General features: G+C 41.0%; 1 protein-coding gene across 1 annotated transcript; it reads right to left on the bottom strand.

Annotated features, from left to right (window-relative positions):
- Positions 1–1,054: 1,054 nt before the first annotated feature.
- On the bottom strand, positions 1,055–18,564 carry PACC1 (proton activated chloride channel 1; the record flags this gene model as incomplete). The annotated part of the gene is made up of 7 exons (XM_018085069.2): positions 1,055–1,761; positions 3,443–3,547; positions 6,698–6,842; positions 13,032–13,174; positions 14,451–14,605; positions 16,635–16,844; positions 18,456–18,564. Coding segments are annotated over 7 exons (1,029 nt in total), but the record flags the coding sequence as incomplete, so codon positions are not given.
- Between the last annotated feature and the right edge of the window lie 603 nt (positions 18,565–19,167).

Here is a 19,167-nt window from a genome sequence, read left to right as displayed (position 1 = left end):
CCTGGGTATTTGGGAAAGCACAGGGCTATAAGCTGACTGGGGAAGCCAATGGAATGCTCTCCTACCAGCATAGGCTGTTATGTAGCAAAATCAGTGGGGTATTTCTTGATGTGGATGGTCTAAGTGTGTGGGGGGGTTATCCACACCCCTCACCTGGTTTCTGTCCTATTCCCCACCTTTCAACAGGGATGGAGTAGCTCAGTTGGCTTCAGCTGTGCAGTTAAAGCTCATTCCTTGCTGTGCACTTTGCTGACCTGTCTCACCTGAAGTCCTGAACAGGACCAGTTCAGGACCATCACTGCAAGGTACTGAATAAAGTGGTGAGCACCACCTTTCTCACATACAAACATTTTTCTCCCAGACAGCCAGTTCTGCTGTTTTGTTTATCTTACTACAGTGAGTTGTTGCTCCCTTGTTTAAGGCTGTGTTTGGTCAATGCAGTGCCTTGATTTGCTCGGGGAATCATCTGAAAGTAGTAAATTTTGTTCCAAAAGAACAAAGAAGCCAAAAAAGAAAGGAAAAAAGCTGAGGGGGTACTTTTGATATACTTACTTATTCCTCTATTAATACTGTTAGGAGAGGAAGGAAGAAGCAAAATATGATTTGGCATTCTTGCAACAAAGCCTTCAGAGCAAGCACACTGGTGCCCTGCTGCCCTGTAGACTCCACAAGTCCAAGTCTGGTATCTCAACTAACACAGGACTTATAAGGAAGAAAAAGACACCACCACCCCAGCACAGTTAGTTAGCAGTCATTCCCCTTATAAAAGAGAATCACATTTCAATGCCCTGCTGATGAAAGACTATTTTTCACTTCCTTAGCAAGACTGGTGGGGAAAGAGGGATAAGCAACAGCCTGAGAAAGACTTTGAAATGGACCATCAGCTAAGCCCCCCAGTTTATCACGTTGCTTGACTTTCCTTTGAGGTGGACTGATCAGGAATAGCTTTTTTGTTTTTTACCTTATTGTGCAGTAACACTTCTGCCTGGACTGCCTCCTGTTAAGCTCCAGCTGAATGTGAGAACAGGTATTTTCAAAGAAGGTACACAGTATCTTATTTGAAACATTTTTTTAATATTAAAGTCACTATACTTTAAATCAAAAATGACATGTAATAGAATTCCAGTGTGTTTTGTTTTAAGACATACTTTGGAGAAGGGAGGCCAGGCTGCTTTTAGAGTACTTTACCTTCTTCTAAGCACAGTCAGGGCAGTGACTGTGCTGTGGTAGCAGGTGCAGCTCACAGCTCATGCAGAAGTTAAATGGTCTGTTTGAGAAGTGCTCAAACTCTGTCCACTTTTTCACCATTTTCTACAGTGTTGAATTTCTGAACATTGGTGACTTCTCTTCTTTCCCCCTGGCTCCCCCATACATTGAGGTAAACTTGTTAAATTGGGAATAGAAAAGCATGAGTTTGTTAGACCTGTCCTAGAGTTAGCTCCTTTCTGAAGTTCGAAGGCCAGTTCACTCGGCTGTTCCTCCAGCCATCATCTTTCTGGTAGAAAACATACCTGGTTTTCAGCTTTAATTGTTGATTGAAGTTTATTCCAGTTATTTTCTATCCCTCCTGCTATGAACAGTTAAAAAGCAGCCTTAGTCTCAGCTTATATGGTTCATTACTTGACGACTCCTCTTCAGATGTCGTTTTCGGATTTTGATCATCCACTTAACACTTAACTTAGCAAAGTCTGCGGCCTTAAACAGAGCCAAAAAGATACCACAAAGAAGAGCAATCATGTTCCAGGGATTTGCTGTGATAATCTGAAAGAGATGAAAAATACTAGTCCCCTCATCCAATTCATCATACATTACACCTATTAAACAACAAACAGTTCCATTTTCCTAAACGAAGTGTTCTGCAGCATATTCCTTTATGCTGCAAAGATTGCCTGTAGTGCCTTCTCTCCATACTGTGGTTTTCTGATTCCTTCCAGGAGGAATAAAACACAGTATACTTGCTGCTAAATTCCTTTTACACTGTTTTAGGATATTGAATTGTTTTAAAACTTTAGGGGTACGGTTAAACTGCTAATTTTAAAATTATAGATTAAACTCTACTGTATCATTTAAATATTTATAAAAAGAAGCAGTCACATGGAAGAAGATCTTCCAGAAGACAAAGGTAGGAAAAGCAGCTGCCATTAGAATGCTAAACCAGCTTTTGATCTACAGCAAGTACTTTGTATTTTTTACTATGTTTGTTCAAGAACAGTTAAGTTTATTTATAGTTTGGAATTCTTGCACCTCTAGACACAAGAATGACTTCTAGGGTCCCTGATGAAGCAGGCAGAGCTAGGCTTAGGCAGCAATGAACAGGCAGGATACACTTCTGGGCCAGCCAGCAGTGTCAGTAGGTCATCCCCCTAAGCCAGGTCTTATACAGGCTTTCCATATTTGTTAATTTTCCTGAAAGCTGCCAGTGCTTGTGAACTATGGCCTCTTCAGCACCAGGAAATGAATACTCCCAACCCACTGGATCAAGGGCAGCTTTCAGTTGGAAGGTGGCAAAGGTGTGAACCCTACTTGGCAGGGAAGAATGAGAGGTCTGGGAATATGACCTGGCTCTCAAGGCCAAGGAGGTTCCAGGGTCCACTATGGACAGGACAGGAGGAGTGCAAAGGACCAGCTCCCAACTCCTGTCCCACACAGTCTGCATTCACACTGGTTTTGGGCAGGAACACAAGAACACTGTGCATTTTGCTGCTGGACCTCGGTTGTCAGGTAGGGTAATTTTAAATGCAAAATGTAGAACAGATTCACTGCACACTTTTGCCACTCTACGTTTTTCTGGGAAGGGCAAATGTATCTGCCCTTATCCCCTAGGACACTAGGAAAACAAACTCTGGATCAAATGCTTACAGCACATGTACCACCTGCAGCATTCATCTTTGAAGCGCTCCAGGGATTGATCATGGTGTAGGCACATCATGTCTGGCACATCCTACACCTCTGGCTCCAGCATATTTAGCTGATTTTTAGAGTACTTTTTGTACATTTAAATAACAGTACCAAATTTTATTCTAATAAGGGATAAAAAATACACTAGGGTATTTTTATTATTTAAGCCTAGGTTTTTTGTTTGTCAATTAATAAAAAAAAAAAGGATCATTAAATCAGTTTACCCAAGCACACTTATTTAAGCAAAAAGTTCCATCTTGACCTGAAACTACGCTTTGCTAGAACATAGGCTGCTTTTCTTAGCTACGTGTACCTCTACCTGCAAGCAGAATGCTGAGTGTCAACAACCCAAGGGAAAGCATCAGATGGTCCTGACCTCCACAGACTATGCATTTACTGGATATAAGGAAGAGCCTAGCCTGAAATTTCAGAAGTAACCTCACTCTTCCTCTGCATTTCTGCATGGAGTGAGACAACAGAGGTAAGTGCAAGTACACACAAACCATGAGACAGCAATTCACATGGGGAGTAGGGTGTTACTCACATCCTGAACAGTCTGTATGAAAGGATCTTTCCACTCAAATACCACAAAAAACAGCTGGTCACTTCTTGGTTTAGTTCTCTGGTCAATATAGTTAACCACGCTAGTCTGGGGAGAGGAGAAAAAAAAGGTGCAGGTTACTTTCTTCAGTGGGAAAATGAGTCTTTTGTGCAACAGAAAAGGCCTGCAAGAAGGTAAAAATAGCAGACTATTTTGGGACTTCCAATTCAGCCTTTCTCTACCTGGAACAATGAGTTCCCAAAACAGGGAAACGGCAGTTTCCTCTGTCTGTCTCATGTTCATTTTATTTTCCTATTTCTCACTCAGTATCACACTACATACCATTTTTTAATTGCTCACTCAGTATCACACTACATACCATTTTTTAATTGCCTTTCAAGGGGAGGGGAATAATTTACAAAATTCATTTACTTGAAGTAATACAACATTTGGAGAGTTCTCATGAATGAATGCTAATTTAGTTTTATTTACCAGAGAACTACACCGTGGTGGCAGGAAGACTCCTTTTTGAAAAATCAGTTGTAGAATAAAGTATAAGATTCCAGCAAGTGCAGAATGAAAATGGAAGGGGAGAAAAGCCCAGATGTTAAGAACCAAAACTATGCTTCCCAGTACTGCCCATTAACTAGGTTACCACTTGAAACTAACAGTGACCAGCTGTTAGTTGGAATGGAGCTGTAGCACAATTCCAACAGGGAACTGGGTTAGGATACCAGACTATGTTACAGCCACATGCAACCATAGTCTTGAGAACCACAGTCAGGAAAGTATTAAGAACATCAGGCCCCAGAAAAACCTTTGTATTGTAACACCCACCCCCAGCCCAGAGGGGAACTACACGAGGTTTGTACACAGGCAGTAACTAACTGCACCTGTGTCCTAGGGGACAGTACAAACCACTCAAGAGCCAGACAGTGGCCTCACAGGAAAGCACAGTGATGGAGAGACTTCTCCCTTCTCCAGCCCCCAAAGGAGTGTTTACATTTTGTGTGTGCACGAGGGAGTACTGCTGCTCGTCCTACAGTTGTTTAATTCTGTACTGGAAGTAATGAATCCAGCAGTACTGTAACTTCATTTCAGGGCTGTAAATAGGAAGATGAGACAGATCATGGAAGAACCTGCCTTTCCCATATTTTATGAACCTGTTTTTTCCAGGTAGAGGAAGGCTGAGCTGGAAGTTCCCTAAACAGACTGCTATCTTCACCTGCTTACAAGCTTTTCCATTGTATGAGGGATGACCTGCTACAAAAGCCTCCCATTTACCACGGCACAGTTTCTTTACAAATACCTCAAGGTTTCTATTAGTCTTCTCCATAGACCCTGCCCTGACCAGATTTTAGGCTGCAAACAAGTAGAAGCAGGAGCTAGAACACCATGTGTCTCCATTCAGAGCATATGGGAGCTTCACCACCTCCTGTTTTCTGGTCAAACACCTTTGCTGCAGACTTACCCCATATTTCTACAGCTCATTTCCTTATTGCAGGGTACCAGCACCCCAACTACACTCATCTAAGAAAACTGCACACTGGAAAACAAACAGTACACAAAACTAAATGAAGGCAATGAGAAGGAAGAAAATTCAGATTAATGACTACTGGGCTAGTTAGCAGGGTGACTGACTGTGCTATTTGACCTAGTATTTGTATCCATCTTTCTGGTACGCCAGCTCCCAGTTTTAGATTTGAAAGGCTAATGGACTTCCTCATGCAACTTGAGCAGATGTTGTACTGTCAAACAAAGCAAGTGCAATTTATGTCTGAGCTGTTTCAACTTCAGCTGTTTTATTAATAGGGATCTGATTCCTAGTTCCTAGGTTTTATTAAAAACAAACAAACGAACCCACAAAACAAACAAAAAACCCCCAACACAGCATTCATCTACCCTGATGATCAGAGTCTGTAACTGCTGAACTAAACAGATTTTTATGGTCACAAAAAGCTGGTTTTTTTCCCTGACTTTGAGTCAGCCTTTTGTTTTCACTTTGAGATATGTTAGACTTGGGCATCCAAAGGAGGACTTTCAAAAATCCTATACTTGGTAAGCACCAAATGGCGAGTGATACAGAGCTGTAGGAGATGAAGGACTGACAGACAACTGCTGTCAGTGCTTACATGGCAGCAGCTGACTGATGCATTCTTTCCTGTCCTCCAAACTAAGGCATCAGTTTGGGACTTGCATGACTCTGGGATTTGCCTCCTGTCCTCTTCCAGTCGAGTGGGAGGGCACCCACTTCACAGTCACAGCTCTGCTCTTCCCTTAAGGCTATGTCGTGTAACTCTGAGAACTAAAGACAGAAGAACTGAAGACTCTCCTTCATTTTGCTCTCCACAAAATACTCTTTCCAAGCATACCATGGACTAAGTGAAAGTGTAGTCTCTGGAAGAGACCCTTCTGGGAAGGACTGCTTTTAAAATCCTCACTGCTCGGCACTGATGAGACACTTCCTTTTCAACCAACACTGGGAGCAAAACAAACTCAAAACACAATTATTTTCCTGTCCATTAGTGTGAACAGAACAGGAATGAAAGTCAAACTCATTTCCTCTCTAGATAAGTTTGCATCTTCCACCTGGATATTTTCTAGTTTTAAATGATGCAAAGTTAAGTCACTCCGTGTCTCTAAGGACACTCAACAGCTAAAAATTCCAAACCCAAACAAAAAGCAGACATGAGAATGCCACAAAGGAAACAAGGCTTATGTTTACCTCTTCATCCTAACATCAGCCCCTATGGTAACCTAAACAATACCTCTTTCCAATAATACCTATTATTTAGACAATTCTTTTGGCAGTTGTTCTCCACCTTGAACTAAAGGTAGCTGTGTTAATATTTCTATGTCAGTCTCTTTGGACCCTTACCTCAGACTACAGGGGTCATGTATAACACATTTGAGGCCTGAATTTCTGGCTTGCCTATTAGATGTTTTCCTGAGATGTGTCACTAGGCCAAACCAACAGCTGAACACAAAGAGACATTTACACTTTTAGAGAACCACTCCATGTTAAGAAAGAACATGAGTAACTGTACAGCCAAAGCTGTGCAGTAGCAAGTGGCACAGTGGATGCAATTAAACAAAATCCAACCAACATGCCCCCCCCCCACACTTCCAACTCATATTGCTACTTGCCCCAGGAATTAGTTCTGTTGGCCAGTTATCATTTAAAACTATGGCAGTAACTAATTCTTAATAAACTAAGAGATCCCCAAACACTATTTCTTTCCTTTTTTTTTTTTTTACCTCTTGTTTGAATTCAACAGTCTCACTACCATCTTCTTCTTTTGTTTTGACCAAGGACATCTTGACCCAAGTTCGAAAGCCTCCAGAAAACTTCCAGCTGGAGTATGAACTCTCACAGTCCTTCATGAATTTTTCTTTTTCTGGACTAAAGGAAAAAGACCATTATTTTACTGACCACCCTCTAAGCACTGTAGGCAGGAGAATGTCAGACCTACAGGCACTTCAAAAAATGGTCACAATTCCTTTTATCTTTCACCTGCTAAATTCAACATATCTAAAACATTGTGTGTAGTCATGTTTTCATTAATGGTAACACATCTTTAACCGCAGAAGACTTACCTGGTGCCCTGTGACCCTGGAGTTCTGCCTGCCCTGGGGAATTGTTCTGCCTCATAGGGGAGTTTAGTTCTGCTCATCTGTCATCTCTGGGACAGAAAGGAGCAGAGCCAGGACCTCAGGAAACAACTCGTCACCATGTTAAGAAGCAAGAGACAGAAGGAAGAGCCTAGAGGCAGGGCAGGCTGCTTCACCTCATTTCTGGGATGCAAGTAAACTGGTTGCCAAATAAACCAGTTGCAATGCAGACATACTTAAAATGCTTTGAAATTGGCATTCAGTATATTCCTATTATTTTGGAAACACTACACCTTTGGTGTAAGGCTCCCATCTGCAACAACATGGCTGTTTCCCCAATATTATGCAATCACAGATATTTGTAACCCCCAGAACAGCAGGATTGCTTTGTATGTTTTTTGGTTTGTTTGTTTGAGGATCTTTTTTAATAATGTGACTGTAAGCCATTTAAAGGCTTCTAATACCCCTCATGCTGCAAGTAAAGAGATATATCTGGTCTCCATCTCTTCTCTACCAGCTGCACAGGACACAGTGAATTAACCATGCTATTTACATGGAGCTCCTTCCATTATTCATCTCCTATTATTTACCTACTGTGATTTTAGCCACTTTCATGTCATCCCTATGAAATAAGCCTAGCCTTGCAGCTGCTTTTCCAACAAGGTTTCATTTGAGAAGAAGGGGTAAACCACTGTGATGAGTCATGAATCATTAAAGCCTATGCTGCCTGTTTTTACTAATGATAGGTTCAGTTTGCAGAGAGATGTTCAGGGTATGTTGATCCTTAAAACAAGATAGAGGGTTTTGACCCAAACTTCCTTCTTCCTAGTGAAGGGAAAGAGTGTACTTTTCTTGTATGGCAGAGGGTGTGCATGACCAGGTCCGCTGAGAGACTAAGGTGTTTTGGTCTTTCGGGAGAAAGATGCAAAGAAGTAAAGAAGAGAAGCAGAGCTGAAGAAGCAACCTCTTGCCCCAGACAACAGTCCAATCAGGAAGACTTGGGCAAATCCAGTCAGTGCTGGTTCAGGACTTTTCCTGTCTTTTTTTCTTAGTTTTCAAAATCAGGGCTCCTTTTCTTCCTAGAAACCAAGGTGGCCTTGTCCAAAAGGCAGGAAAAGCATGCACTGATAAAAAGAATATCACACCACGGGCTCCTCTGTACTATGCCTCCTGTTCAGGCTTAATAGGTGAATATGCACATGCTCATAGGAAGGCAAAACCCACCAAAGCCATTGCTCCCATCAGGGCTTCAGGCAATGGCTCACACATGGAACTCCATTGCACACACACATAGAAAGGAGAACCGTTCCTGGAAAGGAAAACTAACGCTCTTTGCTACCCATCAAGACAGATGCTATTCCAAGGGGTTTTTAGCAAGTTAAGAATATCTTTATTTGTGACATTAGGTGCTTGTTTAGTGACCCCAAGAGGATGGCAGTGCACCTCTCTAACACCCACAAGAAAGATGTGGGCAGAACATAAGGACAAAGCCTGACTGCTCCTCACCATACAAACCAGGGACACAGGGACACCTAATCCGACAACAACTTCTTCCCCCTTCTGGATGTGGGTACAGCAGCAGCTGATGGGACAGAACAGAAGAGCACTGGAGTGCTTTGCCCCTCAAGAGGAACATACTTAATTAGCACTCTGCCAGCCAGTCATATGCCTAATGTCAGACTAAATACAGCATCCTAGAAAAGCTTTCCAAACCAACATGGAAAATTGAGGCAGGAAGTTATGACACAGAGCTGAACGTTACAGCCACAACTTACATGGTAGGCAGACAGCAGTAGTATACTTTGTCCTCAACAGTAATTGTAGGCTTGAAAAAGAAGGATTAATAATATGAGAAGGCATCTCCTTGCATCTGCCCATAATTCAGACCACTGCCACAGAGTGTGGGGGGGAAAGCAAAAAGGGGGGGGTGGCAGGAGTAGAGCAGAGGCAGAAACTTTGCATAAATTATGGCAGAGGGCAAATAATGCAGCTTTAAAACCACACACAGCTAAACGAACACAAGGCAGGCAAGCGATTTGAAGTTGAAGAACAGTTCTCCAGGCAGTTTCTTTTAATTCCCTCTTCACCCCAAAGACAGACAACCTACAAAAGATGCGCCTTTTTTTGTTGTTGGTTGGAGAGTTTTTCTTTCTTTTTTTGTTGTTGTTTTTCAGTAAGTTCTTCTTCCTATTACACTGTCCTTCAGAAGTATGGTAAGGTTCCTAGAATAATCTGCACCAGGCTCTCCCAGGATATTAATGGTGCCTCAAGACCATGCAAAAATTGCTACATCACAGCAGAGAAAGAGAACTGCAAGAGGCCACCGTCTCACTTGGGTGAACTACAAAGCCCTGGTCTCCTCTCAGCTAGTGCTCTCTGACTGTTCAACCTACTAAACAGGGAAGCCCATTGCCCAGAGCAGTCAAGGCCAGACCATGAGAGATTGTGTTTGTCCCAACTGTGGGAGTCACTGACCTAATTCCGTAAGTGCTGCAGTGGATCCTTCTAACACCAGTCTCTATGGACCAACCCACGTGAGCCAGAGGCAGTTTTTAGGACATCCCACCATCAGATTCCAATGCAACAGCAAGAGCCAAAACCACAGATGGTTCAAACCCAATTTGTGTTTACTGCTTTTGCATTTATCCAGACCAGAAAACTCTCAGACAGCCATGGGATCTAATAAAGGGTCAGCTGGTGTGGTTCCCAATGTTTTGACACTTCTGTTATAATTTGTTTCTCTGCTTGCAGCAATTCAGATCAGAGACATGAACATGGAGCTCTGTTTAGACCCTTTAATAATCTCTGATCTGTTCCGACTGGTATCCATAATTTCACAGGACCATGAGTTATTTTACATGCTACACTAACAATAGTTTTGTCAGTAGTATGTTCAGAGGATTTTCTTCTAAAACCCATATATTATACTAATGATAGTTCAGGAAAGGAATTTGTATTTTTAGCCACACTTTTTGGGTAATTTGCAAGGGTTTCATTATTTCCTTCCCTCCAATTAATATGGCAGAGACAGCAGCTGCCACTGCATTAAAAAAAAAGAAAAGAAGTCAGCAGCAGTATCCCTCCAACTCAGAGGCTAACAACAGCACTGAGTGCAGCAGTGTTCTGTGGAGACCAGAACAAAACTTGAGAGCAGTGCCAGTTTCATGTAGTTTGTGATCCGATTTTAACACAAGAGCTGCAGAGAATAAAACCGTCGACAGAAACAACTGGACCTTGCTTGAGTCCTCACCACTTGCTATGCCACAAAAAACCCCTTAAAGATACAAGTCTCTAGATGCCATTTTTATTACAGCTTGTGGCTGATGCTTTCAGCAGCCTTTACTGATATAATTATTGCTATTTAAGGCAAAAATGAGCTGCACATAATACTGCCTACACAGAAACTGTGGTGCAGATACAGCAGGCCTCTTCTCACCAGTTTCAAGGGGGGTTTGGATCATGATTTGAGATGATGGAATACCCTACATGTTTCACATCAGTCTCCCTGCCTAGCCCAACACAAGCTGTTTGCAGCCATGGCAAAAAACTGTAACGGTAATGATGATATCTAGTGAGTTTTAGCATCTCTGATAACACTGTACATGAACTGCTGGACACAGTGCTAATACTGTGCTCTCATAACCAGTAAGTGAGACACTTTGTCAGGACAAGTAGTTGACAAAGCCCACTAACTGAAGTTTTAGAGGCTCTATGGAAGGACACACAACAGTTTCTAGAGATATCTTAGCCCAGACTTCCCATCAACTAAATTTAGCATCTGCTGATGAAGCAGAAATCATTTCTATTTTCTCTTCTACTGAAAGTTGGACAGAACGAGTGCACTCTGCATATGCAGTGCAGTTTCACATGCACTTCACAGTCAGGAGAAACAAACTTCCAAACTGCCCTGAGCCTGTCCAGTTCACGCCCCGGGACAGAAGGACAACAAACACAATACTGGGCAAGACAAGCCATACAATCCATATTAAGGTTTGGAGCATGCTGTAAAAGAGACAACACTACTGGCCTCCTGTCTACAACTGGCTCTCTTCCTGTATTTCATCTAGACATGCAGATCATTTACTACTAAGGCCTACATGCCTTTGCCAATTTTACCATTAACCTGGGTTAGTTCAAAACCAGTTTTAAGTCCTGTTCCTATTACCTGCCTCAAACAAGCACAAAGGATGCATCCCCAAACAGATATCCCCATCCTCTTTTCACTTTTCTCCAAACATAACCCAGCCTTCACTCCCCTGGCCTCCATTCTGGTGCCTTCCAACACAGGGACAAGGCAGCTTCTCTAGGAACAAAGTGACACTTCCCCGTCTTTTCATGGACCAATCTGCCATATAACCGGTCTGACCTGGCAAACCTGGAAGCAGAAGGCTGCCATCCAGGTTTCTCCCAGGCATCTCACAGATGACTCTTAACCGACTCACCTACTCTGGCACAAGCACAGCCTTGAAGCTCAGACCTTTGCAACAAGCACACTGTTGTTCTGCACACCTAACCTGCACGTGCACGACACGTGGCACGCACAGCTGCAGAAATACTGCCAGTGTAAGTGGGGCATGTGTGTTTTAACTTGGGAAGAAACAGCTCTTTAGAATGGCTCATCTGCAAGTCGATACAACGAGCACAGAAACGTGGCTTCCAAGACCCGGTTAAGCACAGGCTGAGCTGTGTCTCGTAAGCTGGTTCATTCTGCAAAGAGCCACATGCAACACCAGGGGTGGTCTCAGACAGTGCTGAGCACCTTGCTGGAACTGGTCCCACTGTATGTGTTTCTAAACGCAGCACAAGCCACAAAAAATGGGAAAAACCAGCACGCAAGGAACAAGTAGCACCTTCTACATCACTGCTTCTAACTGGTATTTTCTCACCCTAAAATATCAATGCCTAAAATACCCGGAACATTAGCATTTTATGAGGTGTTTTAGTGTAGTTACAGAAAGTACTTAGTGGCTTAAAATCTCTCCTTCACTGAAGTAGAAAAGCTGTGTAAAAAGGAAATTCAGATAACTGGCCTTTGGCCACCCAGAGATACTGCAACTGAACACTTCCAGTCTCTGCTGTATCTGAGAGCACCATTATGATAAGTTCAAACCTCTGAGAATGTGTTGCTACAATAAAATCTGTTATTTCTCTTCCCTTCCCTCACCCAATTTGATTCTGCATATGTCCTTTATCCCCTGTCCCTTTTTCATTGAGCAGGTATTACCAAAATAGGGCTTTCTATCAGATGTCAGTATGACTAATATCTCTTGTCTAGCTTTTAATCTGGATCACGGAGAGAAGAACAGAACTTGAACTGTTAAACTTAAAGCAAAACTTAAACAGTTAAGTATGAAATTTATTGTCACAGGGGGAAAAGAGTGGGGCTTTGAAGAAAGTTCAAGATTAATTCCACTCTTATTAAAATTAGAATAAGGTAATCAGTCACTCTAATGGCACCAATGTTGAACAAATATGAAGCAATTTTGAAAACCCCATATATGAATCATTCTATAGAATCCTACATAAAGCCAGTAAGACAACAAAATACAGTTAATCTTTCAATGAAATCACAGCAAATCAATCTAGGGATCTGATCTTCACAGTAACTGCTTTAAAAAAACCCAAATGGTACAGAAACATTGGTGTTCTCTCTGCACTTCCTGACACACTACCCAGGACAGCACACTTCCTGATCACCCACAGCAGCAGACAGCAGTAAGCCAGCACAAACTTCAAACTTCCAGAAATTGCAGCAACAAATGATTTGAGCACAGCTGAGAGCACGTTTTGTCACTGAAAAAGTTCTCAGTGCATTTTCTAAAAAGTAAGATCAGCAAACAAAGATATGAAAGAGCATCAGCATAACCCAAACATTAAAAAAAAATACATAAAAGCCTGTCTGATTGTTTCTAAAAAAGCTTGCTTTCCCAAGTATTATGGTAGCAAGTTCAGTGCAGTTACAGCTCATTCCTTTACATACCTGTTGACAAACTCTTGGAAAGAAGAAAACAGAAGGTAGTCAATGGCACTAAAATCTTGGTCTGTTTCATTTAAATGAAACTGCAAAAACACCAGTTCCTTTTTCTTCACATCACGAGGGCCTTGAACAACCAAAGCATACTTCTGTAAGGAAACAGAGATGGTGAGTGGCAAAGGAATCCTCATTTCCTGTTCAAGAATTTGTCAACTGGCACTAATACTGTATAAAAAACTAATACACACTGAGAGTTTCTTGGCTGCTACTAAGTACACATCTATTAAAATATCTGGCAAGAATGCCAATTGAATTCATCCTTTTAGTATCAAGATTTAGTGTTTTTTCTAAGAAACCGGCTTTAATTCTGTCATCATCCTTTGGGTTCACATGGAATTACCAGTCAAGGCCCTGCATTCTGCAGGAGGACAATCAAAACTGTTTTGAGTATTAAAGTCTTGGAACTTTGCTCTTGACATAAAAAAGTTAATCTGGAGTCTGATGTGGAGAACATCAGAGGTCTCTGCCTCAGTGCCTCTCTAGTCCACTGCAAGACTAGAGTCTACTGGATCAGCAAGCTTCTAAATGAATCTACAACAGCATAAAATTGCATGTTCTTAGTTTGTTAAAACATGCAAAAAGAGCATATAGGAGCACAAATTAAATTAGACTTGCACCTAGACTATTACTTTCAACGTACTAAGGAGCTGCTTCCCAAAAATAAATGGTGACTAGATGAGAAGCAAAACATGAAGAGGAACAAAGATGACCAAATGGGTACCTAGATAGTTTATTTGTTCATGTTTAGTTTCCTTAAAAACAATCTGAGCAATCACTTTATCTAAAGTATTAATATGGTCATTTGTGGTTTTTTACCATTTCTTTATATAGCAGCTAGATTCCCTGCATTTTTAAGGGCAATTTAAGACAATCACCCAGTACACCCATCTTGCTGGCTCACAGCACTTCAGTGAAATGTTTGGTGGTTATTTAAGATTCTTCCAAGTGTGACAATTATAGTATGTAAATCCCAGCAAACATACAAAAAGAGATTAGCTATCTTGCTTTAATGGAATAACTGCTACGGCTTTCAATCAAAGCCAGATTTACAACACCAAGAAGAATGCTTCCCAGTTCATTTAGGACAAGAATGAAGCAAGAATTTTGTTGTGAAAAATTACATATTTTATCCCATTCAAGTTTCTGTGCTGCACACACCCACACAACAGCTGATCTTCCAAAACACATATACACAGTGACTGAGGTCTTTTACATTTCTGAAAACAAAAGGACAGATGGCTTGGAAAAAAACCTGGAAGAAAGGATTTTTTTTTATAGCACATAGTAAATATTTTTTACTTTCAAATACAATTACGAGTAGAAAACCCATACTGAATAAGCTTTGTTCTATTATATTATTATTACCATAGTTTGATTAGTGAAAGGATCTGTGTAGTTGATTCTCTGAGTGGTGCATTCAATGTGTCCTGGCTGACCTGGATTTATCAGAGGAGGAATGTGATCGTAGTAATGATGTTTGCAGCTAAGCAGCCGAGCCTTCCCTGGGTAAAAGGCAATACCTGTTTTGGGAGAAAAACATTGGAGAGCACTGATTTCCTTCCCAAGTACATAGATTTTCATTCTGGAATTTAATCTGACAGGATACTGAGCTATCCTCAAGATCCAACAAAACAATCAAATTAAACTATGCACTTCTGCATTTTTCTGGAGCAGGTCAAAAGCACCAGCTGCATCAGGACAGAACCCCTACCATGCATTGACAAAAAAATCAGTGTTCATATTCTGTTACAATAACTCACAGTTCACAGAAGCTACTAAATTTCCCTAGTCTTTCCATAAACCAGCAGTTAATACATCAGTCCCTTTCACCCCAAATGAATCCGTAAAATAAGTTAGGAGACTACTGAAGTCAAATGGACAGGTAGTGCTTCAGTTTGTCCATGTTTTCAGACATTGGCATTTGACACAATCAAATTTTAATTGGAAATAATGTATGAACTATACATGACACATCAAAGATTGCTGGCTGATCTTATAAAACTGAAAAGATCCTTTTCAGAACATCTGATGTCTTCTCTTCACTGGATATGATGTCATGATAAAAACCAAAGACATCAAATAAGCACTAACTGTTGCCATCTTTATTATTTATACCACTGGGTAGGCAGGCTACTACTTCACCTGGATGGAAACTCTTATGTATTGTAAACCTCCCATTTCAGTCCAACAACATTCACTGGAACTTCAGCCACCTCAGCTTTAGAAGGCTAGCAAAATACAAGACCCAAACCTCAAAATTCTGTTACACCACATATGCCACATTTATTATTGTAGACAAGCTTGCTGGAAGATAATCTAGACCAACTAAAAAAAAAGTATTATTTATTAGATATAATTAGCTCTCACAACTGAAATGATGTGCCCATCAAAATGTGACATGTCAAAGCAGTCAGCATGTATCAGTCTATAAATGCTTTATCCCTTTCTTCAGAGCTCTGTGTTTGCAACTTGCCATCTCATCACTTTAACAGAGCAATAAACTAAAGGACTATATTAATTTAGGTTCTCTGATCTAGCAGGGATGCCCAACAGTACTTTTGGATTTATATGTATGTTGCTCTGCTTCTTTAAATGAAATTTTTTCCTGTTGCTGTATGAAAAGCTCATGTGGAAAAAATAAAAAGGAGGGAAAGCTTGAGCTTACAGTCAATTCCATATGGTCCAAACACAAAGACCTACTTACAGAGCTAAGCCTAACTGACTATACAGAAAAACAACTACAGGAATATGGCGACAACTTTGAAACACTCTCCTTTCAGCCACAATTACTGGAGTGGTTATTTGTAATTAATAACACTGCAGTGCCATTGCTAAATTGGAAACTGACCAATGACTGACTGAGCTGCACTTGATACCCCAGCTCTATTTATGAATGGCTGATGGATAATTTTAAAAAATAATAAGGATACAACTCACTTTTCAAAAATGTAGAGTAATTCCTCTTGCAAACTGCAACGCAGTTTCTGCTGCCATGCTACATTTTTATGCCAACATTGTTCCCTGCAGTCACATCACATTTTCATTGCCTACTGATGCAATATGAACTTGTAAACAACACAGGATGGAAGTGGAAAGTGGCATTGTGGTTGGTTTGAGAAATTCACCTTCTTTACTGTGAATGGCACCTCACTGTCCACTGCATCACTGAATTCCCTGACAAACATCCTACATGCTACCCTGTTTAAACAATGCTGTTCTGGGGATACTTCCAAAAGGAATTATCTTCTTTCTCTAAAAGAGGACTCATTCTGGAGCCTAAAAACACTTCTTATCTATCAAATGTTGCATAATGCATCACAGCTTCTGTCATTCATGTTATTGGCACAAAAGCTCCCACAATCTCCCCTACGATGTCAACATTTCTGTGCAAAGTCAACACAACACAGATTTAAAAAAAGAGGAAGTGAAAGACCTGGGTTAAAGTATTATATGCAATCTGGGCCCTGAAGAATCAACACCAAAGATTTTAAACAATCCAAGAAAAATGTGCACAACAACTTAACCCCTTTTGTTTGCTACAGTTCTTACCGGGTGCATCATACAAGGACACTTCCTTGTAAGTGACAGACATCACTGGGTGCTTGAGCTTCTCCCTGAAGTCACTGATGGTTTGGTAGACAAGGAACACAGCTACAGCCATGAGCAGCAGATACATAAAGAGGAGAATTACTGAAAAAACATTCTTTAAGCAGGTCTTGCTGAAACGCAAAGAAGGGGTAGTGGTACCCAGTTCACCATCTAAAACCAAACAGATTATGGATTAGGACTTTAAAATACAGATATTTGGGCTGAATTTACTCAGTTTTCATTTAAAGATCAATCACTAGAGAGGAAAGTAAGCCTCAAACTCAGCTTCACATAAAAAGCCACAGTTATTGCTGGTTTTGATGATTAGTCAAACAGATGCTTCCTTCTCAAGTATGAGATATAAGCATCCTAAGATTGTACCTCTTTCTCACAGGTCAGAATGTGGCACTCAGCTTAAGGATACTACAGTCAGGAAACAAGGTCTACTTTCAAGAACAACTCAGAAACAAAGTTCAAAGTTCATAAGAAAAAGTCTGTTGATGGTCAATCTTTGCCTCTGGAAAAAACAACTCCCTTCCCCGCCTCCCAGTCTGAGGTGATTCTTACACACTCAGCATATGCATTGGCAGAATGATTTAATACTCTAATGCTCTTGCCCAGCTCTCTGCATTGCATCTCCACCACGGTAGAAGTCACTAGATATTTGTTACCCTCCAGTTCATAACTCCTTGTGCATTCTACATAAAATTTCAAAAAAGGATTCTCCCAATTACAGTTAAAAAAGTCTGAGCCAATTCTCTTATAGTCTCCTTGCCTTCAAACCTTATTCTCTGAAGATCTTCAGACCAGTCTCACTCTCACACAGACACTGCTTTCCCCATACTCTGTGCATTTGCCATTTCTTTTGGAAATACTTTAAAGGAAAAACCTCATGTACTCTTGAGTTACACATCACGCTTTGATCGTGAGTGAGATATAGCTGAACACAAAAAAGGAGCATTAAAACCCAACATAAGAAAGGAGATAAGCAGCCATACTTCATGCTGACTGTTCTGTGTGGTGTAATTTAATGAGTCAGGCCCTCTGAGGCTGTCCCACATGCTGCTCTTCAACTCTAATGGCACAGTTTGGTGTTTGCTCCTTCCCACAGCAAACACGAGCCTTTTAGTAAATCCTATTGCACACAAAACCTCTTACAAAGGTCTGTGGTCACACACACGTCTCCAAGTTACATGTTAGGAGATGGCAGCCAAGGCTAATTAATTAGGACATTGATATGCATAAAACTGCACTATTGAAACAAATATGTCTTGAATGGCTGCAAGACACTGAGGCCATACTCCTTTCAGGTTGGCTTACCTTAATGCCTACACCTGAGCTGCAATAAGCCCATTTAACACCCTCCAAAAGCAGGCCCAAATAGTCTTACTAAAAATCTGTTTAAAAGCACATCTGTTCAATATTGCATCTTGCTCACACAAAGCTGGCACAGACTTTGCTTGCAACCCACTGCCACCACAGATACTGCAACTGAGGTCAGACACAACACAAAGGAAGATGACATACTAAGCTACCTCAGAGCCAGATGTGCTGCATCGTCTTTGGCTGAGCACAGTTCATGACAAAGAAATATTCTCACATCAGTCCTTGGAAAACCTCCTTGGCTTTCTATCACTACTGATTCACAAAAAATTAATAATTCAGTGTTTTGTTTGTTTTCAGAAGTGCAGTAAAATAACAAAACCAAAATAACCAAAGCCACACATCACAGTAGTTTATCAGGCACCAAGAATCAATAATTTCTGGGTCAACAGTTCTCACCTGGTAAAATAACAGAGCTGGCATCTTCATGAACTTCCATCTCTCCTTCTCTCTCATCTGTTGGGTTTTCAGATACTCGCTCCACATCTTCACTCAGCTGTGTAGTTAAAAGAGTGGTTCAATTTCCAAACATGCTCTCAACTTGCAATTGCTGGAATTTCTACGGTACAAATAAAAGAGGCTCCAACTAACCAAACACACAAAAACATGCCCCCAGACCAAGAGCACCCAGCATCTCTTCCACTTGTTCACCAGATAAGAGTGACATTTACAGCTAAAACCTAAAGCTAAAAATTAAGTGATTTGCACACTGCAAAAAGAGAAAGACACCACATTAAATTTAACCTACTTCTACCCTGCTGCTTCAACAATAACACCACCTTTTCTTTCAAGATCCAAGTAATTATTTCCCTGGCAGCTCCAACCCAGTTTAAACCTCCAATTAGGACAATGTCCTCTGATGTAAGCAGGAACTTCGTTCTGTCACTGAAGAATGTATTTTCAGGCATAAACAAACCACAGCACATACCAGCAAACAGAGCATTACCACTTCTTAATAAAGAGGTGCAAAAAGCTCGAGACGCATTTTGACAGTTGTTAAGTCACTCAAATGCAGTTTCAGCCACATAGGTAGGTCATTATGAGACAACAGTCAAACATCCCTATATTTCTGGTACTTATTTGATTTCACTCTACAGATTATTATATATTA

This window comes from Manacus vitellinus, unplaced genomic scaffold (genome assembly GCF_001715985.3).
Source record: "Manacus vitellinus isolate BGI_N305 unplaced genomic scaffold, ASM171598v3 scaffold_8_pilon, whole genome shotgun sequence".
Taxonomy (NCBI): Eukaryota; Metazoa; Chordata; class Aves; order Passeriformes; family Pipridae; genus Manacus; species Manacus vitellinus.
Note: the sequence above shows the minus strand (reverse complement) of the source record. Positions and strands in the feature narration are given on the sequence as shown.